The sequence below is a fragment of the Dunckerocampus dactyliophorus genome, chromosome 1, assembly GCF_027744805.1.
Source record: "Dunckerocampus dactyliophorus isolate RoL2022-P2 chromosome 1, RoL_Ddac_1.1, whole genome shotgun sequence".
NCBI lineage: Eukaryota > Metazoa > Chordata > Actinopteri > Syngnathiformes > Syngnathidae > Dunckerocampus > Dunckerocampus dactyliophorus.
Window position 1 is genome coordinate 51,823,036 of NC_072819.1, and position 19,886 is coordinate 51,842,921.

General features: G+C 42.7%; 1 protein-coding gene across 3 annotated transcripts in view; it reads left to right on the plus strand.

The window, feature by feature from the left end:
• lamb2l (laminin, beta 2-like) overlaps positions 1–19,886 on the plus strand; it is a 78,633-nt gene that overhangs the window by 25,823 nt on the left and 32,924 nt on the right. For 2 of the 3 annotated variants that reach the window (XM_054776613.1, XM_054776620.1), the window contains exons 4-11: positions 5,862–5,997; positions 6,716–6,789; positions 8,277–8,465; positions 9,678–9,741; positions 12,255–12,457; positions 12,690–12,810; positions 14,200–14,388; positions 15,472–15,651. In XM_054776613.1, coding sequence (XP_054632588.1) covers positions 5,862–5,997; positions 6,716–6,789; positions 8,277–8,465; positions 9,678–9,741; positions 12,255–12,457; positions 12,690–12,810; positions 14,200–14,388; positions 15,472–15,651 — 1,156 coding nt within the window. Of the gene's footprint in view, positions 1–5,861; positions 5,998–6,715; positions 6,790–8,276; positions 8,466–9,677; positions 9,742–12,254; positions 12,458–12,689; positions 12,811–13,942; positions 14,099–14,199; positions 14,389–15,471; positions 15,652–19,886 lie in introns of those variants that run through there. The other variant, XM_054776629.1, reaches the window with a different exon arrangement.

Consider the following 19,886-nt stretch of genomic DNA (forward strand, 5'->3'; position numbering starts at 1 on the left):
CACTTTGCATGTCCACTTCTTTCTCTTGTGTCCTCCATTCTCTCACTGGCCTGGATGACATTTTCATTCTCCACTTCCATGCCCCACTTCATGCCTGCCAATTGGATGCATTTTACAATATGACAACATTGTCAATAATAATATGACAGTGAGAATATTCACAGGCAACATTGGTAATGGTTATAGACTGAACAGTTCCAACCCAGTTCAAGACTAACCCTCTGATGCCACACCTTTCTAGTTTTGGAATGAGCATATTGTGATTCATTGTGTGGAAGGCTTGTGTTAAATCCATAAATATTGCAGCTGCACCCTTTCTGTGGTCTATCGCATTGGTCATTTCCTCTGTCATTTCAATTAGTGCCATGGAAGTTGAAATGTTAGCTCTGTATCCCTATTGGCTGTCCGCGAGTAACTCATTTTTCTGAATACATTTGTCCAACCTGTTGTTATTTTTTATCATTTTATACATTTTCACAGAAAGGCATACTATCTTTCTGTGAGACTTCCAGTCTCTCTGTATCTCTGTAGCCTCCAGCTGATGACACTGTGACACTCTAAGCTTAGTGACCACTTCCCTCTGGGAACATCCTGTTTGAAGCCTCACAGCGGTGACGGACTGTGTTGATCGAGTGTTTGGCGTTGTCTTGTTCTTATGTCAGTGTGTTTAAATACCAATTCTACGTGAACCAGGACATTTGTTGGTCCATTCATGGATCACACCTCTGTCAAAGTTACCATTCAGCTCCTTGCCGGAAAACAGCAAGTTGTGTAACAAGCACTGAAATATTCAACAGTTTGACCTGTGCACTGAAAAGTTTAGAAGGTCAAATGAAGTTCACTAGCAAGTGCTATACTGCATTTATAACCATAACCTCTTGTGAGTACTGTATAATAAGAAGCCAATAATGACAGTTATGCTAGTCATAATGTATGTCACTTAGCGCATGTTTAGCTTTGTTCACACCTCAATGACTTTAACTTATATAACACTGCAAAAGACAACAGGAGGGAAAATACAGTCCAACAGCACCTCAAGGACTTGGTCTTCATTTCTTGATGTACCACGACAGTCAGGCAGCAGCATGATGGACATCAAGTCCTCGGTGGAATGACCTCAAAGAATCAGCATCCCAGGACTGTGCACCAGCATCAGGGAGCTGAGAAAGGAAAACAATAAACTCATTAAAATTCATGTTAATAACTTAGTTAATTCACAGTGATGTTTTCGAAACCCCAGTGAGTTTACATTTTTTTGGATTTTGAAAATTGAGGGTAATGAGGACATCAAATAAGATAGCAAATGATTGTTATTCGTAAAAAAAGCAGATTTTTGTTTGTGATCAAGGGAGATAGTGTTTCCCGAAAACACAAATTTATAACTTTGGTTTTATTTTTTATTTTTTATTTGTCTTTACATTGTGCCTCTGTTGCAATAAACTATAAACAAACATAAATTGTAATAACTGCTATGAACGGACACATTGATATTGGTCACATTGGAGTAAAACTTACTGAGAATAATCAATTGTCAAAAGACTGGTGAACAAGAGCATGAATCCATTTGTACATTTAGGTTATGTACTTCTCAGGTCTGCAATGGGGAAATGGCATCACTGAAATGTTACTTGTGAATTGAATTATCACCTGGTAAGCCTAACATTAAGCTCTATCAGACACGTTTTTGAGTACAATTGATACCTCCATTCATCAAAATGCAAAATAGATGATATTTTTTGTGGAATCACTCACCATGTGCTGACTGAAATGCAGAAGGATCAAAGGAAAAACTTGCATCAGCAAAAAGTGGGAACCCAAGGTCCATAACCTAATAGGGCAAAACAAAGTTTCAGTTTTGGAGGACAAACAATATATAAAATGGATCAATGCATATTACCAGCTTCATCTTCCCTAAAGACAATAAGCCAAAAACGTTTCTATTAATAAAAAAAAAAATCTTGGATCCCGAATGCAGGAAATGCGTAAGACACATGGTTTGCCAAAAGCTAACCACACTCAGTATGCCCGAGCATGAACCTTTAAAAACATACACCTGAACACATTGGCCAAAAACATTCCCTGAAGAAGGGCTTCAAACTGACTGATGGTGACATCCAGTCATAGTCTGCAAGGTCTGCAATCAGAGTGAGGACTCTGGGATTGACTGAAAGTGCTTGTTTCTTCTTCTCCCACTCAACTTTTGTGCCTCTTTCAGAATTTATACAGAAGAAACATCTATATTTTTAAAGATGGAGAAAAAAGCTCATTTGCAACAATAATATAAAACTCCAGGGTTGACTGTAGTTCCACTATATGTTCAGACAGTAATAACTGCCAAACATCACGCAGAGAGCTGATGTGAATGATATTATGTGGTCTGATCAGTACTCAACATGATTGCCCAGGCAGCAAAGCAGGACACTGAAAAAAAGAGACAATAAAACAACTAAAGTGGGCCACATGATTAAAGCACAGGTAATATCAGTACGGTGCAGGTTTCAGTTGACTTACCACATGCAACAATGCAGGGTGTTTCCGGCAAGTTCTCCATCTCAATGTCTTTGGCCAGGCATGTTTCATCAACACAGTGGAACAGGTTCTCTTCATCCTCATTAAAAGAAGTACCATTTGGATGATGACTTCACAGCAACCCAGCTGGGATTTCTCAGTTTGGAACTTGATGAGCACATCTAAAACTTGTCTGTGTCGACACTTTTAAGGTAGTTTTAGAGGCATCTACCTTTTTTGTCCAGATTGTCAGTGAAGGACTTCATTAGGTGAACACCAGTAAGTTCCTTGAAATCGGCTTCCATACCGGCTTCAGTCAACAAAAATGGCCGCACTGAGTATTTCAATGCTTTCCCCTCGGGTCGTCTCTTTACCTTGTGTGTCATCAGTAGACTGAAGTAACTTCTCGATATTGCCTGCATTGTAGTTCATCTCTTCAAACATCCTCTTCATCATTTCTTTTTGTTCTTGTTGACTGTCACCAGTTTCAGAAAGTGACACGGCCGCATGTATCTTGAACGCTTGCCTTTTTCTTGGCTGGAATTTCATCTGTGTCATTGTCTTCTTTTATTAGTTTTGGTGTATGGAGTCGTTTCACATTTTCAACACGCGTCTGGAGTCGCTTGACAAGTGAATGATATCCTGATCCGATAACATCACCATCAACAACATCTTGCACAGATTCTGGATACTCGTCCACCATTCTTTCTCTGTAGTGTTTTGTTCAGTTGGATTGTTGCAGATCTTTATCATTTCAGCTACCACAATTCTTATCATCTCTCGTCGTAGTTGTGGACTTGGTCTTTTCTTCCTTTACAAACTCTGCATGAACTCTTCTGGAAGTTTCAGCCATGGAATTTGAAAACGTTCAACCCAATCTGGCACATACATGCAACAAACTATTCCACGTGATGAGGCTGTTGACGATGATGCTGGCGAGGGAGACAAAGACGATTGAGAGGAAGAGATGGGTGATGAAGAGGGACACATCAAGGTTGGAGTTGGTGATAAGTCTGCAATAGAATAACAAATGTAGAATAATTAAAATCTGTATGACGTTGAGCTGCTGTTGACAAGGAGATGCTAAATTTACATTACATTACTAATATTCTGTGACAGTAATGTTTAAATGTCATGGAATGGTGTTATTTTAATGAGACTTACTGGTTGTTTTCTGGTTTGGATTGACTTCAACACTGTCACTAGGTCTGCTTCAGTTGTGCACTGCAGATCATCTGTGGTGTCTGCGCCAAGTGACTTCAAGTATCTTCTACTGAATTGAGAAGTGCAACAGGAACATGTGGAAACACTGCTGTCATGGCAATGCGGATCATTTCAGTGCGTGATTCGGCCATGTCTAAAAGGAAGACCAAGATATCTAACTCTAACCCATACAACTTGTCTGATTGACAACTAATTTGACAACATACTGTGCTTCAGTGGAATCATCTGGTATCCACTCTTAATGTACGAGGATAGCGGCAACTTGTCAATCAATTGATGAACATGTCAGCACTGGAGTCTTGCGCTTGTAGTTTTCACTGAGAACATGCAGGAGTGTGGAAGAAATTCTGCTAAATACTCTCATCAAAAATTGAAGTAGAGTATCGTCTTTCACCAAGATGAGCATGATTTCACCAAAGTCCACTGGGTCAAGAAACTGTCCCTTCATATGTTATCCAATTATGTTGCACCTCTGCAGGAGTCTTGGTGTTTATCACTGAAGTCAAACTCTACGACTGCATGTATGACTGGTTCACTGTAGAGCTCACGATAAAATGGTGAACAGTCTTTTAGTTGCAATGCTGCAGGACTCGGTGCCGCAGCTGAAAGATACAGTAGGCCTGAAACAACTGGTGCCTTTGTGAGAGTGTGAAACAGACTTTTGAATGTTTTGAGGTGCCTTGCACATCTTTTCAAGTAACTGTGTTTGCTTTCAAAGCGCATAGTCCATAATCTGATCAGTGGGCCAAATTTCAGAATCAATCCAGCATAGTGGGTTCAATAATGATGTACAGGTGGACTTATGTTCTTCTGCAAAATATCTTGATAAACATATGGATTGATTTTTCCATTGATGATACCAAGCTGTCCAGGCTCTTAGAAAATACCATCACGCTCCCTCCACCGTGCCTCGGCTGGTGTGTCTTCCTCCCAAACAGTTGAACTTGGGTTTCATCTGTCCGCAGAATATTTGGCCAGTTGTGCTGTAGAACGTCCAAGTGCTCTTCAGCAAACTTCACACGTGCAACAATGAATCTCCGATGAACCCTTTTTTGCTTTTTTTACAAATGGTAGGTTGGTCAAGTTGGCATGTGCCAGTGACTTCTCCAAGTCTTCAGCTGACACTCTTGGTTCCTTTTTACATCACTGAGCACTCATCTTTACAGGAAGGCCACTCCTTGGAAGAGCAGCAAACTTTATCCATTAACCGTGGAGCGATGAACATCAAGACTTTCAGAAATACTTTTCCATCTTGATACAAGCCAGCAATTCTTAATCATAGCTCTTCTGGGCTCTCGGCACTTACTTTTCCTTCCTGTCCTGTGAATGTTGACATGTTATTTTCAAGAAAAATATGAAAACGTATCATAGTTTATGTGGTATTGTTTTTGTTTCTTCATTCTTGTGATTTCAATGAAGACTAGACTACATTTTATTACCAATTTATGCAGAAACTCCAAAGGGTTAACATACTTTTTCCTTCCACTGAAATGTTTTGACTTGATGGTAAAAACTGTGGACATACTGTTGATGCAATTCTCCTCTTCCCTTCACACCTTTGCAATTGAGGGCCTCACTGAATTTCACTAGTAATAATAATAATAATAATAATAATCATAATCCTAATACTTCTAATCATCATAGTAATCATCAACAAGTTTGATATCTTCACTTTTTTAAATATGTGTTGTGAAGTCTGCTTGTTTCCAAAGTGGGTTGGTTCATTTAGCTGGGACACGTCAGAGGTGGTATCATGTTCTTAAGGAAGGAGCTTTTTCCTTCACAACGCCATGAAAAGACACAAATTGAAAAGCAAGCATTTGAGTGCCTCTTCTCTCTAAAGTGGAGCAAACAAGTGAGAAAGATGATAGATTTCATCACTTTTGGTGTTCATGAACACGATCCTGGTCCAACATTCAAAAGTACATTTTACACCATACAGAACATTTCATGTACGCTAGCTGTGTCCGAGCTGATGAAGTGCATCGTTGGCAGGCTGTATTTGAAGGCTGATGTCATGCCACATGAAGGCTGGCTGTCCCAAAGTCCACTTGGAGCAGCTCCAGGAGGCACACATAATACTCGTGCTACGACAGCACCAACCTATGTTTGTTTTTTCACGTCAACAGGAGTCAGACAAATGTTTCGAGTGTAACTCCCAGCATCCGTACGACTCGTACCGCCACAGAAACAGCCATCGCATCGACAACGTCATCTACCTCATGGAGCGCAACGGAGACAACACCTGGTGGCAGTCTGCCAACGGTACTCACATATTGTCCTTGTACTTACACTTGCCCAAAACTACTACGAGTACTTGTCCAAAAGTACTAGTTGGATGTTTTTGTTGGAGGAGACAAAAGGATAAACTTTATTTAGCTCACATTCCACGCCTTCATTGCCACTGCACGCTTATGATGCAATTACACAACTATTGTGCAGTTATACAAGTATTATTATTATGTGCAGTTATACAACCATTATGCAGTTATACAAGTATTATACTCTTATTATGATGCAATTATACAACAATTATGCATATGTGATACAGTTATGATGAAATAAACATTCTGAAAAATGATGATGCAATGATACAATTATGCTAGCATTGTGATGCAGCTATACATTTATGATGGTTATAATCCAACTTTGATGAAATGAGCCATTTAATGATGATGCGTACACCTGCGATGGGCATGTTGGTTTTGTCACGCATTAACGAGCCCGACAGCAAGGAGGAAGAGGAAGAGTGTGCAGGTTACGCATTGTAGTGACATTTTAATGGGTGCGCACACACAGTTCGGTACCAAATGTGTTTTAGTCAGGAACTGATATTTCCCTGAAACTTACCTATGTTCTACTGCTGATTACTAAAGAACGGAAAAAGGTAGGAACAAACTCATTTTTTCCTGATGAAAGACGGGAGTCTGTTTCTTTTGGGGGGTTCCATGTTGATATTGGGCATGTTGGTTTTGTCACACAGGAGAGGAGACTGTCAGCATTCGACTGAACCTGGAAGCTGAATTCCACTTCACACATCTCATCATGAAGTTTAAGGTACTCTACACGTTCTGTATACGTACTTCCAGGTATTTCAAGTACTTCAGGTTGCATTTTAAGACTCCAGTCAAGCAATCGTCATTATTGATTGTAATTTGAACATCAGTAAATGTTCAATGCATTCTTGCATGTCAGTCTTCCACTGCATTGTACTCAATTTACCATCATGCCTGTCTTGCGGCTTCTGATTGGCTAACGTAATAGTTAGTGTTGCTTTACAGTTTTACAGTTTTTGAATGTTGTCCTGCTCAGGACAGAATGTGTCACTTCCAGGGGCCTGTTGCACAAAACTAAGATACTGCGCCACAACACAGTAGATAGCACAGGCGTTGTTAGCTGCTTGTTAGTTAGCATGTTAGCATTGAGCCGCGCCGGTACGGCCACGCTGTTGTCGTTGTTGTTGGTGGACATATGAGTCACCAAATGTGGAGATGTGATTGACAAGGAGGCAGGAGTGGAGGAGAAGCTCTGGAAAGCGTTTATTCTCCGCTGAACAACAAGCAACAACCACTTAACAACATCTCACTTGCTAACACTTGCTAACAACAATCACATGACCTGCAAACGCATGTTTGTGGAAAAGTGTGACATAACAATGTAACATTACGAGTTTTTATAAAATTATTTATGTTGTGACGCCCTTGGGCCACTTGATTACATTTATTTACATTTTGCTTTTTTTGTTTTTTGTTTTTGTTTTTACTATGAAAGTATTTCTTGTGTTGTGACTTGAGTTGCAGGAGTGGACTGCTTTGGCAACTGTATCTTATTTATTTATTCTTTATTTAGAAGAATTCATCTATTTTTTTCAATTTATTTTTTCATCGTGTTATATCTATTGGTTGAAAAAGGACTTTGTTTCTCTTTTCAATAAAGATATTTCAAAAATATTGTACGACATTTTAGAGCTGTAATTCTAATCTGTAATTGAGTTCTTGTTAAGATGGTGAAGAACTGGACTGCAAGGCTGTTAAGAATGGATTTCAATGCTTTTGCATAATGTAGGTTTCGTCACAATTACAGCTGCTATTTTCATTTCGGACGTTAAGTTTTCTTTTTGTAATATTATGACTTTATTACCATAAATGTTTACATTATTTTTGGAGCATACCAACTGTTTTGGTATGTTGTTTTCTCACATTCCGGCTTGAAAAAAATAACTACTAAAATGACATCTTTCCTCATAATACCATGTTATGCTTGTAAAATTAGGACTTTTTCTCGTCACATTACAATTTTCCCTCTTCATATTTTGACTTTATTCTTGTCAAATTTTTCTTGTTAGATTTTTCAATTTTTGCTGGTTTTTTTCATGTTAAATTGTGTTTTTAATTGTGCTGCAGGCCAATTAAAAATAGCTGTGGGCCGCACTTTGGACACCCCTGAGTACTCTGCTTGGTTGTATTTAATGCCATGACCTTATACGGCGTGTTGCGAGTCACTAAATTGAGCTGTAAAGTCTTGATGAACTTTGTCCTCTACAGACTTTCCGCCCGGCAGCGATGATCATCGAGCGTTCGGCCGATTTCGGACGTTCGTGGCGACCCTACCGCTACTTTGCCGCCAACTGCACCAAGACCTTCCCGGGCATCACCTCCAACGGCCTGCGCCACATCACCGACATCATCTGTGAGGAGCGCTACTCTGACATTGAGCCTTCCACCAATGGGGAGGTAAGCGGGGGGCCGTATGCTATCACAGCTGGAATACACCAGGAGCAGGTTTTGGAAATGGTGTAACAAGGTCAAGGTTTATTTAGTTAAAACAAACACTTTATGCTGAACAGCGCAAGAGAATCAGATGCTAAAAACAAAATCAATAGCCAAAGTAAAAAGGTGTACCAAGTTTTCCAATAAAAGAAGGTCAATAAGAACGTACAGTAAGTACACACAGGGATAACTGCCTTGTGGCGGCCAAGCGTTCATAGCGGCGTCGCTTTTTGATCCTTCCATGTCGGCTCTTCCTATCAGAATTCACCAAGCGTTGGATTGTTCACCCACTAATAGGGAACGTGAGCTGGGTTTAGACCGTAGTGAGACAGGTTAGTTTTACCCTCCAGATGAGGTGCTTTGGCCTGATGGGCTCCATGGAAAGGTGGGAGAGATACACAGCACAGTACTACATGTGACATGCTGTTAAATGCCTAAATAACACACATGCTTGTTAAAGCTCTCAATTTACCGCTCCATCTATGTTCCCAACCTCACCTATGGTCGTGAGCTTTGGGGTGTGACCGAAAGAACGAGATTGTGGATACAAGCGGCTGAAATGAGTTTCCTCCATAGGGTATCTGGACTCACCCTAAGAGATAGGTTGAGGAGCTCGGTCATCCGGGAGGAGCTCAGAGTAGAGCCGCTACTCCTTCACATGGACAGGAGCCAGTTAGGGTTGCTCGGGCATCTAGTCCGGATGCCTCCCGGACGCCTCCCTGGTGAGGTGTCACGGCCATGCCCAGCTGGGAGAAGGCCCTGGGGCAGACCTAGGACACGCTGGAGGGATTATGTCTCACAGCTGGCCTGGGAACGCCTTGGTGTCCTCCCGGTGGAGCTGGAGGAGGTGGTCGGGCACTGGAAAGTCTGGGCTTCCCTACTGAGACTGCCGAGACCCGGACCCGGATAAGCGGAGGAAAATGGGTGGTTGGATGGGTTTTTTAAAGCTCTCAAAATGGCCTTTTAGTTGCACAACGAATAACAATTGGATTGCTGTTGAAAGCGTGAATAAATTCAAATGTTGAGCGGTCAAAAGTTGTGCTTTGATTTTCTTTACATGGCGCTAAGTGGAAAATGTTTGCTGTATACAAAATTGTTTTATCAAAGTCCATTGACGTGTGTGTGTGTGTGTGTGTGTGTGTGTGTGTGTGTGTGTGTGTGTGTGTTCTATGCAAGGTGATTTATAAAGTGCTGGATCCTGCCATTCATGTGAAAGACCCTTACAGCTTGGACATCCAAGGTGATCAAGTTATCTACTGTGTTATGTATTACCTGTATTACTATGTTTTATGTATTGTTACTATCATGTATTACTATCTACAGTCAAACCTGTCTTAGCAGCGACCTGTATAGAACGGCCACCTGCCTATAGCGGCCACTGAAAAATCGCAGAAAATGTGCGTGTTATAGACCCTGTGTATAGCGGTTACCTGTCTAACGCGGCCAGCGGCCACCCATTTTGTATCCCTTGGTCAATATCTGACCGCATTTAGCGGCCAAAATGCCGACTCAAGTAGAAGCTTCATGCACGAAAAAGTTTTGTTTTTAAGCAATGAAGCCGTCATGTGTAGACTTTAATTACTGAGTCCTAGTTCAACATAAAAAAGACGTCTTCTTACTTTGCAATGCTGCCCTGAAAAGATTCAATGACTGCCAAAACGGTAATCTTCCCACTTTGCAATGCCGTGAATAGATTCTAAAATAGCCAAAACACCTGAATGAAACATCTAAAATATCAGTTAATTGCCGAATAATTAGAGATTAGAAGCCCATTCAATAAGAAAGGAGCGATGCTATTGTTAGTTTACGACTATCTTTGCACCTCCTCCGCACTCATTTGTTCAGGCACACACCCATTCATGACTGCTTCACATACTGGATATCCTCGGGCTTGTTCACTAAAATTTTTATTTCTTGCTTTTAAAATCGTGTTAAAAAAATAAATCAAAGATGGAAATTTGTGACGTTCTGCAGGACAGGAGCAAGCGTCTCCTGTCCTGCGCTCTTATTTGGCGGGCTGTGCCTTCTCCAGGAGGGAAGAGGCGGCCGCTTCATGCCTGGTGGCCACGCAGCTGTGGTCAATTAAGATTTGCGGCGGATGGTTCATTGTTGTTATTGATATTACTAGTTTCCTCACCGGAGCTGTTACCTAGATTTACCTACCTGTTTGTGTCAACAGAGCGTTTTCCCCTATGTCTCTTGGTTTTGCTCCAGTCTTTTTGTGAATACATGTTAATATGTAAAAAACACAAATTCAAAATGGCCGCCAACCTGTCTATAGCAGCCACCTGTCTATAGCGGCCACTTTTGCGGTTTCCCTGCAGTGGCCGCTATAGACAGGTTTGACTGTATTATGTATTGTTACTATCGTGTATTACTCTGTTTCATGTATTCATATCATATATTACTATGTAGCTTAGTAAAGAAGCAGTAAGATGCTACTTACCAGTTGGGATAGTTAGGCTGTACTGTAAATGCTCCAGGTAACACCTCAATCAGTTTTTTATAATCAGATCATTATTATTGATCAGAAATAAACGCTCAGCAAGTTATTTTTTTTATTTTAATCATGATTTGGTGTGCATGAGAAAGTGGAAAGGAAAACATAGCTCTTTGACCACATGCTCATTTAACATGCATATTGCACAACACAGCAGCAACAGAGCCAATGTTGTAATAGCGCTAAGGAGCAAAGTGCTGAGTCGGCTTTAATAGCGCTGATGTGTTGACTGTAAGCAACAGTGTGACACGCGTGACTTTCATACAAACAGCTGAGTAGCAACATTTTAAAGCGCTTGCAGAGCTAGATAACGCTGCCTGATGCTCACCATACTTCACATGCAGCTACTGCCATCTTGTGGAGGTCCTAACGAGTACATCAGGAATTAGAGACCCGGGCCATTGTTTGCTTTTGTAGACCACACACCACTGTTGGGGTCTCAGCAGTTAATTGAACAGACACGTTCATTTACTGTACAGCATAAATGTAAATGTTATCTGTACTGTAAACATGTTAATGTTGTCTGTATGACGTTTAGCATGTAGTATAAATGTAAATACGGTATCTGTGTGGCGTTTTGGGTGTAGTATAAATGTACATGTTGTCTGTGTGGCATTTAGGGTGTAGTATAAATGTAAATACGGTATCTGTGTGGCGTTTAGGGTGTAGTATAAATGTAAATACGGTATCTGTGTGGCGTTTAGGGTGTAGTATAAATGTAAATACAGTATCTGTGTGGCGTTTAGGGTGTAGTATAAATGTAAATACGGTATCTGTGTGGCGTTTAGGGTGTAGTATAAATGTACATGTTGTCTGTGTGGCATTTAGGGTGTAGTATAAATGTAAATACGGTATCTGTGTGGCGTTTAGGGTGTAGTATAAATGTGAATGTTGTCTGTGTGGCGTTTAGGGTGTAGTATAAATAAATGTAAATGTTGTCTGGCGATGAATGAATGAATGGGTGAAAATCCGAAGCTGTGCTGGGCTCCTTGATTGTTGTTGTTGTTGTTGGTTTGTTGGTTGAATTTATTTCGAACACGCATATGTCCGAAAAGGAGTAGGAAGAAGCAGAGCTTATTTAATCCTACCCCCTCTTCGTAGCACATCAATTGCTAATACATGTGTGTACATACAAACACGTGCATACATATATATACACCTACATCTGCACCTACACAAGTGCGCACATTTTTACATATACAGTATACAGGTACACATTGTCTCTTGTCTCTACATTGTTTCTTTCTACACAGAACTTCTGCGAATCACCAACCTGCGCATCAACTTCACCAAGTTGAACACCCTGGGAGATGACCTGCTGGACAGACGCTCTGATGTGCTGCAGAAGTATTACTACGCCATCTACGAGCTGGTGGTCCGAGGCAGCTGCTTCTGCTATGGACACGCATCCGAGTGCGCCCCCGTACCTGGGGTCCACATGCGAGAGAACGGCATGGTGGGTTTTACATTCATTCATCTTTGTATGTGTTTTAGCTTGTGTCCAGTGTTCCAGTCTGCTTGCATTGGGGCCAAGTTGGGCAGTGAGCCACCAGATGCGTTAGATGATGCTGTGCTACAAAGACAATGATGACAATACATTTATTTCAAATTCAGCTTGTTTAGGATTGTTGCGATTGTAAAATGTGCGATTAGGAACAGTAAGGGGTATATTGTGTACATGTGTGCAGATCCATGGCCGTTGTGTCTGCAAACACAACACAGAGGGTCTGAACTGTGAGCATTGCCGACATTTCCACCACGACCTTCCCTGGAGGCCGGCTGAGGTGGAAAACCCGCACGCCTGTAGAGGTAGCAACACACAACCGCTACAATATTTCATATTCTTTTTACACTCAAACGTTCCAGTGATTTGTTACGTAATATCGGAATATTATTTAATTGTTGAATGTATTCTTTAGTGTAACAATTTGATAGATTGTTGAAGGTACAGTGGAACCTTGGCTAGCATCATTAATTCCTTCCAGAAGGTCTGACTGGAAATGTATGCTAACCAAAATCAATTTTCCCATAAATTGTTAAGTCCTTGGTGTGGTTTGGACCCCAGATGCAGAGGCTGAGAGCTTGTGTGGTGGTAAAGGAACTTTTAATGACAAAAATGCAAAAAGGCAGTTCCACAAACAGAAAGCGATGGTGTCTTGGCAAAAGTAGGAACAGAAAAGCAAATAAAGGCAACACCATGAAGAGCAGTACAAACTTGGAAGTAAAGCTGGATGGCAGGGAGGCGACAGGGCCCAAAAGGCATAGCAAAGTCCTCGGACGAGTAGCCAGCCGTAGCGAGACAATAAACCAGCGGCTGCCAGCTGCGGGTAGTCAGCTTAAATGGGTAAAGAGTAATAAGCTACAGGTGTGCCCAGCGTCCCCGCCTCCAGCCCGCTCAAGGTGTGACTGCAAGAAAAGAGAAAACAGGCCAGGGGAAGGCAGGTACCAAGGCAACAACAACTTCAACCAACAGCGGTCACTGGCAACTGTGACAATAAATAATGCAAATCCAATGAATCCATTCCAGAAAGCCCAAAATATTAAAACCCTTTTATGGCGTTCCATGCAGAAAACAATTGGAAATGCATAGAAATGATGAATGAAAGGATAAATGAACATTTATGCTTACTTTTACCTTCATTGAAGACCTGCTTGTTGGCAAAGACACCATGTGGCAGCGAGATCAACACAGACACCACCTTCCTGTTTTGCCATGAGTTATTTCTTGAAATCAATAGTGTTTCTCACTTCAAGTCTCTGCTTTTCTTTTCATCGCGGCTGCAAAAGAAGCCAAAGTGGAAGCAAAAAAAAAGTTGCAAGTGGCATTATTTTGATGATTTAATTCATGACATATAACATAATTTTTATGCATTTACAATTGTTTTATGCATGTACAACTAATTAGAAAAGTATAAAATGGTGTTTTGTGTTAAAATTTTTGAGACTTGTGCCTACAGAGTCAACCGCTGACATAAACAGGCTTCTGCGCTGACTTCCTGTTTCCATGTATGAGCAAGCTAATAGGATGCTAACAAGGTGTCTTGTGTTAAAACCCAGTTGGACTCAAGAAGTGTATTAACACCACCACCACCATATTGTACGCTAACAGGAAAATGTACATACAATTTTGGCATATATTTTCAACGTAACGGAAAAGACGCTAACCGAGGTTGCACTGTAACTTGTGCTATCCCTTAGAGTGTAATTGCAACGGCCACTCCAACCAGTGTCACTTTGACATGGCGGTGTATTTGGCCACGGGCAACGTGAGCGGAGGAGTGTGTGATGACTGCCAGCACAACACCATGGGACGCAAGTGTGAGACGTGCAAGCCTTTCTACTATCAAGACCCCAACAGGGATGTCAGAGACCCGCAGGTTTGTCTTGGTAAGTCTTTGCCTTGCTTGTTTTCTGCAAAGACACAACACACTTCCTGTTTGCACACACAAAATACTCCAAAGGACGTGAATGTATGAGTTCAAGTGTGGGACATTGTTTGCCTTGTTAAGGTCTAATAAAACCCTCTAAAGAAGCTTTTATTCGTACTGACTTGCATTGGTCGTTGAAGTTTGACACAACTCACAACATGGCTTATGTCATAGGAAGGCAACCTACGGCACGTGGGCCAAACGCTGCCCGCTACATCGCCATACGATTATAAAAAAACAAAAACTTTATTTTTTAATCGGGCTGTGATCTTGATGAGATTCTGCACCTCCACAGCCGAGTCCATGGTTCTCACCCAGAAACATGTCTGGGTCAGGTATGAGGTCCTGCCCAAGGAGGAGTTGAAGTACCTTGTGGTCTTGTTCACGAGTGAGGGAAGGATGGATCGTAGATGGACAGGCGGATTGGAGCGGCATCTGCAGTGATGCCGACTCTGCATCGGCCCATCATGAAGAGGGAGCTGAGCCGAAAGGCAAAACTCTCAATTTAGTTCCTATCCTCACCTATGGTCATGAGCTTTGGCTAGTGACCGAAAGAACAAGATGGTGGGTACAAGCGGACGCTCCTCTGCTCTGAGAGGAGCCACATCAGGTGGCTGGTGAGGATGCCTCCCGCACGCCTCCCTGGGGAGGTGTTCAGGGCACATCTGACTGGCAGCAGGTGGCCCGGGAACTCCTCAGGATTCGCCGGGAGGAGCTGGACAAAGTGGCTGGTGAGAGGCTTCTCTGCTTAGGCTGCCGTCCCTGCAACTCGACTCCAGATAAGCAGAAGATGGATGCATAAGTGAATTCAATAATAAGAATATAGATAGAAAAATGTAATACATTTTAAATCACATTTTAATGCTCATATTTAATAAAAATATCTATCTATGTTTAAGTTCCAACCATACAACAGCCAGGGTGTCTAAAATGTCTAAAAATTAAATCCTATCCTAAAATTATAACTTCTTTTTCTGGCACGAGCTGCCAACTTTAAATCAAGGTACCAAAAAGAAAGAAATGATGATTTTATATCTTCCAGCCTGCGACTGTGACCCGGTGGGTTCTTTGGAGGGAGGGGTGTGTGATGGCCACACGGATCCAGACATGGGCATGATCTCTGGACAGTGTCGCTGCAAAGCCAACGTCAAAGGCTTGCGCTGCGACGTGTGCAAGGAGGGTTTCTACGGACTCAGCCACAACGACCCACTGGGTTGTCAGCGTACGTATAGTGTGTGTGTGTGTGTGTGTGTGTGTGTGCATGATTGCATGCATCTATGTAAACAGGTCATTCTCCTGAAAAGGGTACCAACAGTGGGACATCGTAAGCAAAAATGAGTTATTTTCTAACCAATTTGTGTATTAAAGTATCATTTGTCCTCTTTCAGTTTATGAAGAAAAACATGCAAGGAAATATCACATTTTGGTCAATTTCATGGCAGCTGTTTGCTGAAATCTCAATTGGAGCATTAACATAAAAATGCTCTGATTTAATATTAAAAAAAGGATAATGCTGGATTTGCACTTTGAGTAAATAAATGACATTTAAGTCATAAACACAAAAGGAAAAATGATGCACACTATTTACTACAATTTATGATGAGGCTTTTTTTTCCCACAGCTCACCACTTCTGGTGGTGTTGGGCTGACCACAGGCCTCATTTATCAACCTACCGTATGCGAAGAAAAGGTCCTAAATTCTTTCGTATGACTGAAATTTAGAATGTGTGTATGAATACAAAAAAATCTGTATTTATCAAACATGCCAACACCAGTCGCACACACACCAGTAAGTAATGTGTGTTTATGAATCCCACCTGTTCTAAACTAATGTGCCTGTGCCTGTTTAGGCACTAAGGAACGCCTCTAATTGACCATATAAGGTAGCAGCTATTCCTTTAAGAATGCATGAATGGACTTTTTCCCTTCCTCTTGAAGAGGAATTTTTCTGACACATAAATTAAAGTAAAAACAAGCCAGAAAATAACACTTACTGCAGTTGTGACCAACAAAAGAAAAAAATCAGCTGGGAGAAGGTAACGACTGCAGTTAAGTATTTTGGATGAAAAGAAAGTCTCAGAAATAAAATCCGTAAAAGTAATGCGTTGACATCAAAGTACCAAAAAATGTGTCATGACCCACAGACACGAATATCAGTCACTGAAGGACAGCAATAAAAATAAAAAAAACCTGGGCTGTGGTATTTGGTAAACATATACACAGTTAAATTAGTGGCAATTAAAATAAATGTGACAATAATATTTCAATAACTCAAAAACACGAAAAAGCAGTGGAGGAACCTGTCATCTCGGCCGCAGTGCATGGGGTGATCAACTGAAAAACATCAAACACTGCTACAAATCAACTAGTCATTGGCATAGACTGCTGCAAGTGCATCACAAATGATGAAGAAATAAACATTTTGAGCACGGCCATCGCTATTTGTGTACGTATGGTGAGTGCTTACATTTACACACAAGTACATGTTGATAAGTCCCATATTTTGCATGGCAATGTTCTTATGCACGCTCTACGCACACATCTGTGCGTAAGCACGCTTGATAAATGAGGCCCCAGGACGTGATGCAATAGTGACGTATGCTGACACGTAGAACGTCGCAAGTGGATGAACCTGAAGTAATCGTCAGCAGACATCAGCTCATTAGCATGTACACTTCCTTGATTCACTTTTAGCAATATTGTGTGCGGAATACGCTATTTACGTTTAATGAGGCGTAACATTTTGTCAAAGTACATGTTTGAATCACAAAAGACAATGAAAATTGGACTTTTTATGTCATGTAAAAATTCCAAGGGTAACAGGCTGGGCATATTACATTTCATTCAAAGAAAAAACACTCATTTATATGATCAATCTCACCCTCAAACACATTTTACTATCAAAATAATGCACACCCAAAATACACTATATTTTTAGAGTTAACAAATTAGCTTTTCTATTAACATCCACACCCTTTTGTCTAACTGGACGGATCTTTTGCTTCCGAGTTGTGTTGCCCTCATGATGCACGCAACCTGCTCATCCCTGGACCAGCCAATGACCTCCTTTGGACTTGGCCAGTAAAACTTGACTACATTCTTGTTCATACTTGTTACTCATCAATTTCAGGCATCTTCAACATTCAAGATGATTCCTGGTCAAGTTGATCATCATCGTTAACAATGCAACATTGCCCTTCTCCAACCTCTTTATTTAGGTAGCCTGCATGACGCCGTGCCCTGTATAGCCTTTTCTTCTACACATAGCCTACCATTCCCTGACAAATACACACATTTTAACTGAAGTGTAACAACTTAATGTATCAAGAAAGATGAACTACCAATCAATGCTGAAAATGCTAAATCGGCTCCTTCTGAAGTTACGGTAACCGGATGGACATTTTAGGCTAGGCTAAGTTCAGCCATGACTGCTTGTAGGTTGAGTAACATGCTAGTACCTGGTGACCACAAAGGAAGGTTTACAACATTTGTGAACCACATTTTAAAATTGGCAAGAAAGTGTCAAATTCGACAAAATAGTCTCACTAAAATAGTCTAGTGAATCACCGCCTTACCGTGGTGGAGTGGTTTGTGTGCTCGAGTGATCCTAGGAGCTATGCTGTCTGGGGCTATATGCCCCTGATAGGGTCTCCCAAGGCAAACAGATCCTGGGTGACGGGCCAGACCAAGAGTGATTCAGAAGACCTTGATGAACAAACATATGAGGAGGGACCGCACCTCGCCCGGACGTGGGATACCGGGGCCTCACCCTGGAGCCAGACCTGGGGGAGGGGCTTGCAGGCGAGCGCCTGGTGGTCGGGCTCTCACCCGTGGGGCCCGGCCGGGCTCAGCCCGAACAAGCCACACGGGATCTCCCCCCTGTAGACCCACCAACTGCGTGCGCAAGCATAAGGGTCCGGTGCATTGTGCGAGGGCGGGCACCGAGGTGACTCTGGCCAAATCTGGTTCTTCGGGAAGGAGCTCGAACTTGTAAGAGAGGTTGAGACGTTCCGACTAGATATTGTCAGACTCACCTCGACCCACAGTTTGGGTTCTGGATCCAAACTCCTCGAGAGGGGCTGGACCTTGTTATACTCTGGAGTTGCTGCAGGGGAGAGGCGGCGAGCTGGTGTGGGCTTAATAGCCCCCCGGCTCGGTGCCTCTGTGTTGGTGTCATCCCCGGTTGACAAGAGGGTTATTTCCCTATGCCTTTGGGTTGGGGAAAGGGTCCTGACTGTCATTTGTACGTACGTGCCGAACGGCAGTTCAGAGTACCCAGCCTTCTTGGAGTCTATCAGAGGGGTGCTGGAGAGCACCCCAACTGGTGACTCCATCGTTTTGTTGGGAGACTTAAACGCTCATGTGGGCAATGACAGTGTGACCTTGAGGGGCGTGATTGGGAGGAACGGCCTCCCCGATCTGAACCCATGCGGTGATGTTGTTGGACTTCTGTGCGAACCACAGTTTGTCCATGACAAACGCCATGTTCAAACATAAGGATGTCCATAAGTGCACATGGCACCAGGACACCCTAGGCCACAGGTCTAGGAAACGACTTTGTAGTCGTATCATCAGACCTGCGTCCGCATGTTCTGAACTCACGGGTTAAGAGTGGGGCTGAGCTGTCAACTGATCACCACCTGGTGATGAGTTGGATTAGATGGCGGGGGAGGATGCCGGACGGACCCGGGAGACCCAACCGTGTAGTGAGGGTGTGTTGGGAATGTTTGGCAGAGTCTCCTGTTCGTGGCGGCAAGCACCGAACCCGATGGTGGACACCAGAGGTTGGGGCTGCCGTCAAGCTGAAGAAGAAGTCCTATCGAGCATGGATGGCTTGTGGGACTCCTGAAGCAGCTGATAGGTACCGGCAGGCCAAGCGGCACGCGGCTTCGGTGGTGGTCGAGGCAAAAACTCTGGTGTGGGAGGAGTTCGGTGAGGCCATGGAACACGACTTTCGGTCGGCCTCGAAGACGTTCTGGCTAACCGTCCGGCGCCTCAGAAAGGGGAAGCAGTGCCCGGTCCACACTGTTTACAGTGGGGACGGGGGCCTGCTGACCTCGACTGAGGATATAGTTGGGCGGTGGAAGGAATACTTTGAGGCCCTTTTCAATCCCACTGACATACTTTCCATAGAGGAAGCAGAGGCTGAGGACACGAACGCGGACAGTTCCATCACCGTGGCTGAGGTACAGTATCTGGAGTAAAGCTCCGGGGGTGGACGAGTTCCCTGAATTCCTCAAGGCTCTGGATGTTGAGGGACAGTCTTGGCTGACACGTCTCTTCAACATTGCGTGGAAGTCGGGAACAGTACCTCTGGATTGGCAGACTGGGGTGGTGGTCCCCCTTTTCAAGAAGGGTGACCGGAGGGTGTGTTCCAACTATAGGGGGATCACACTCCTTAGCCTCCCTGGGAAAGTCTATTCCAGGGTGCTGGAGAGAAGGTTATGACCGTTAATC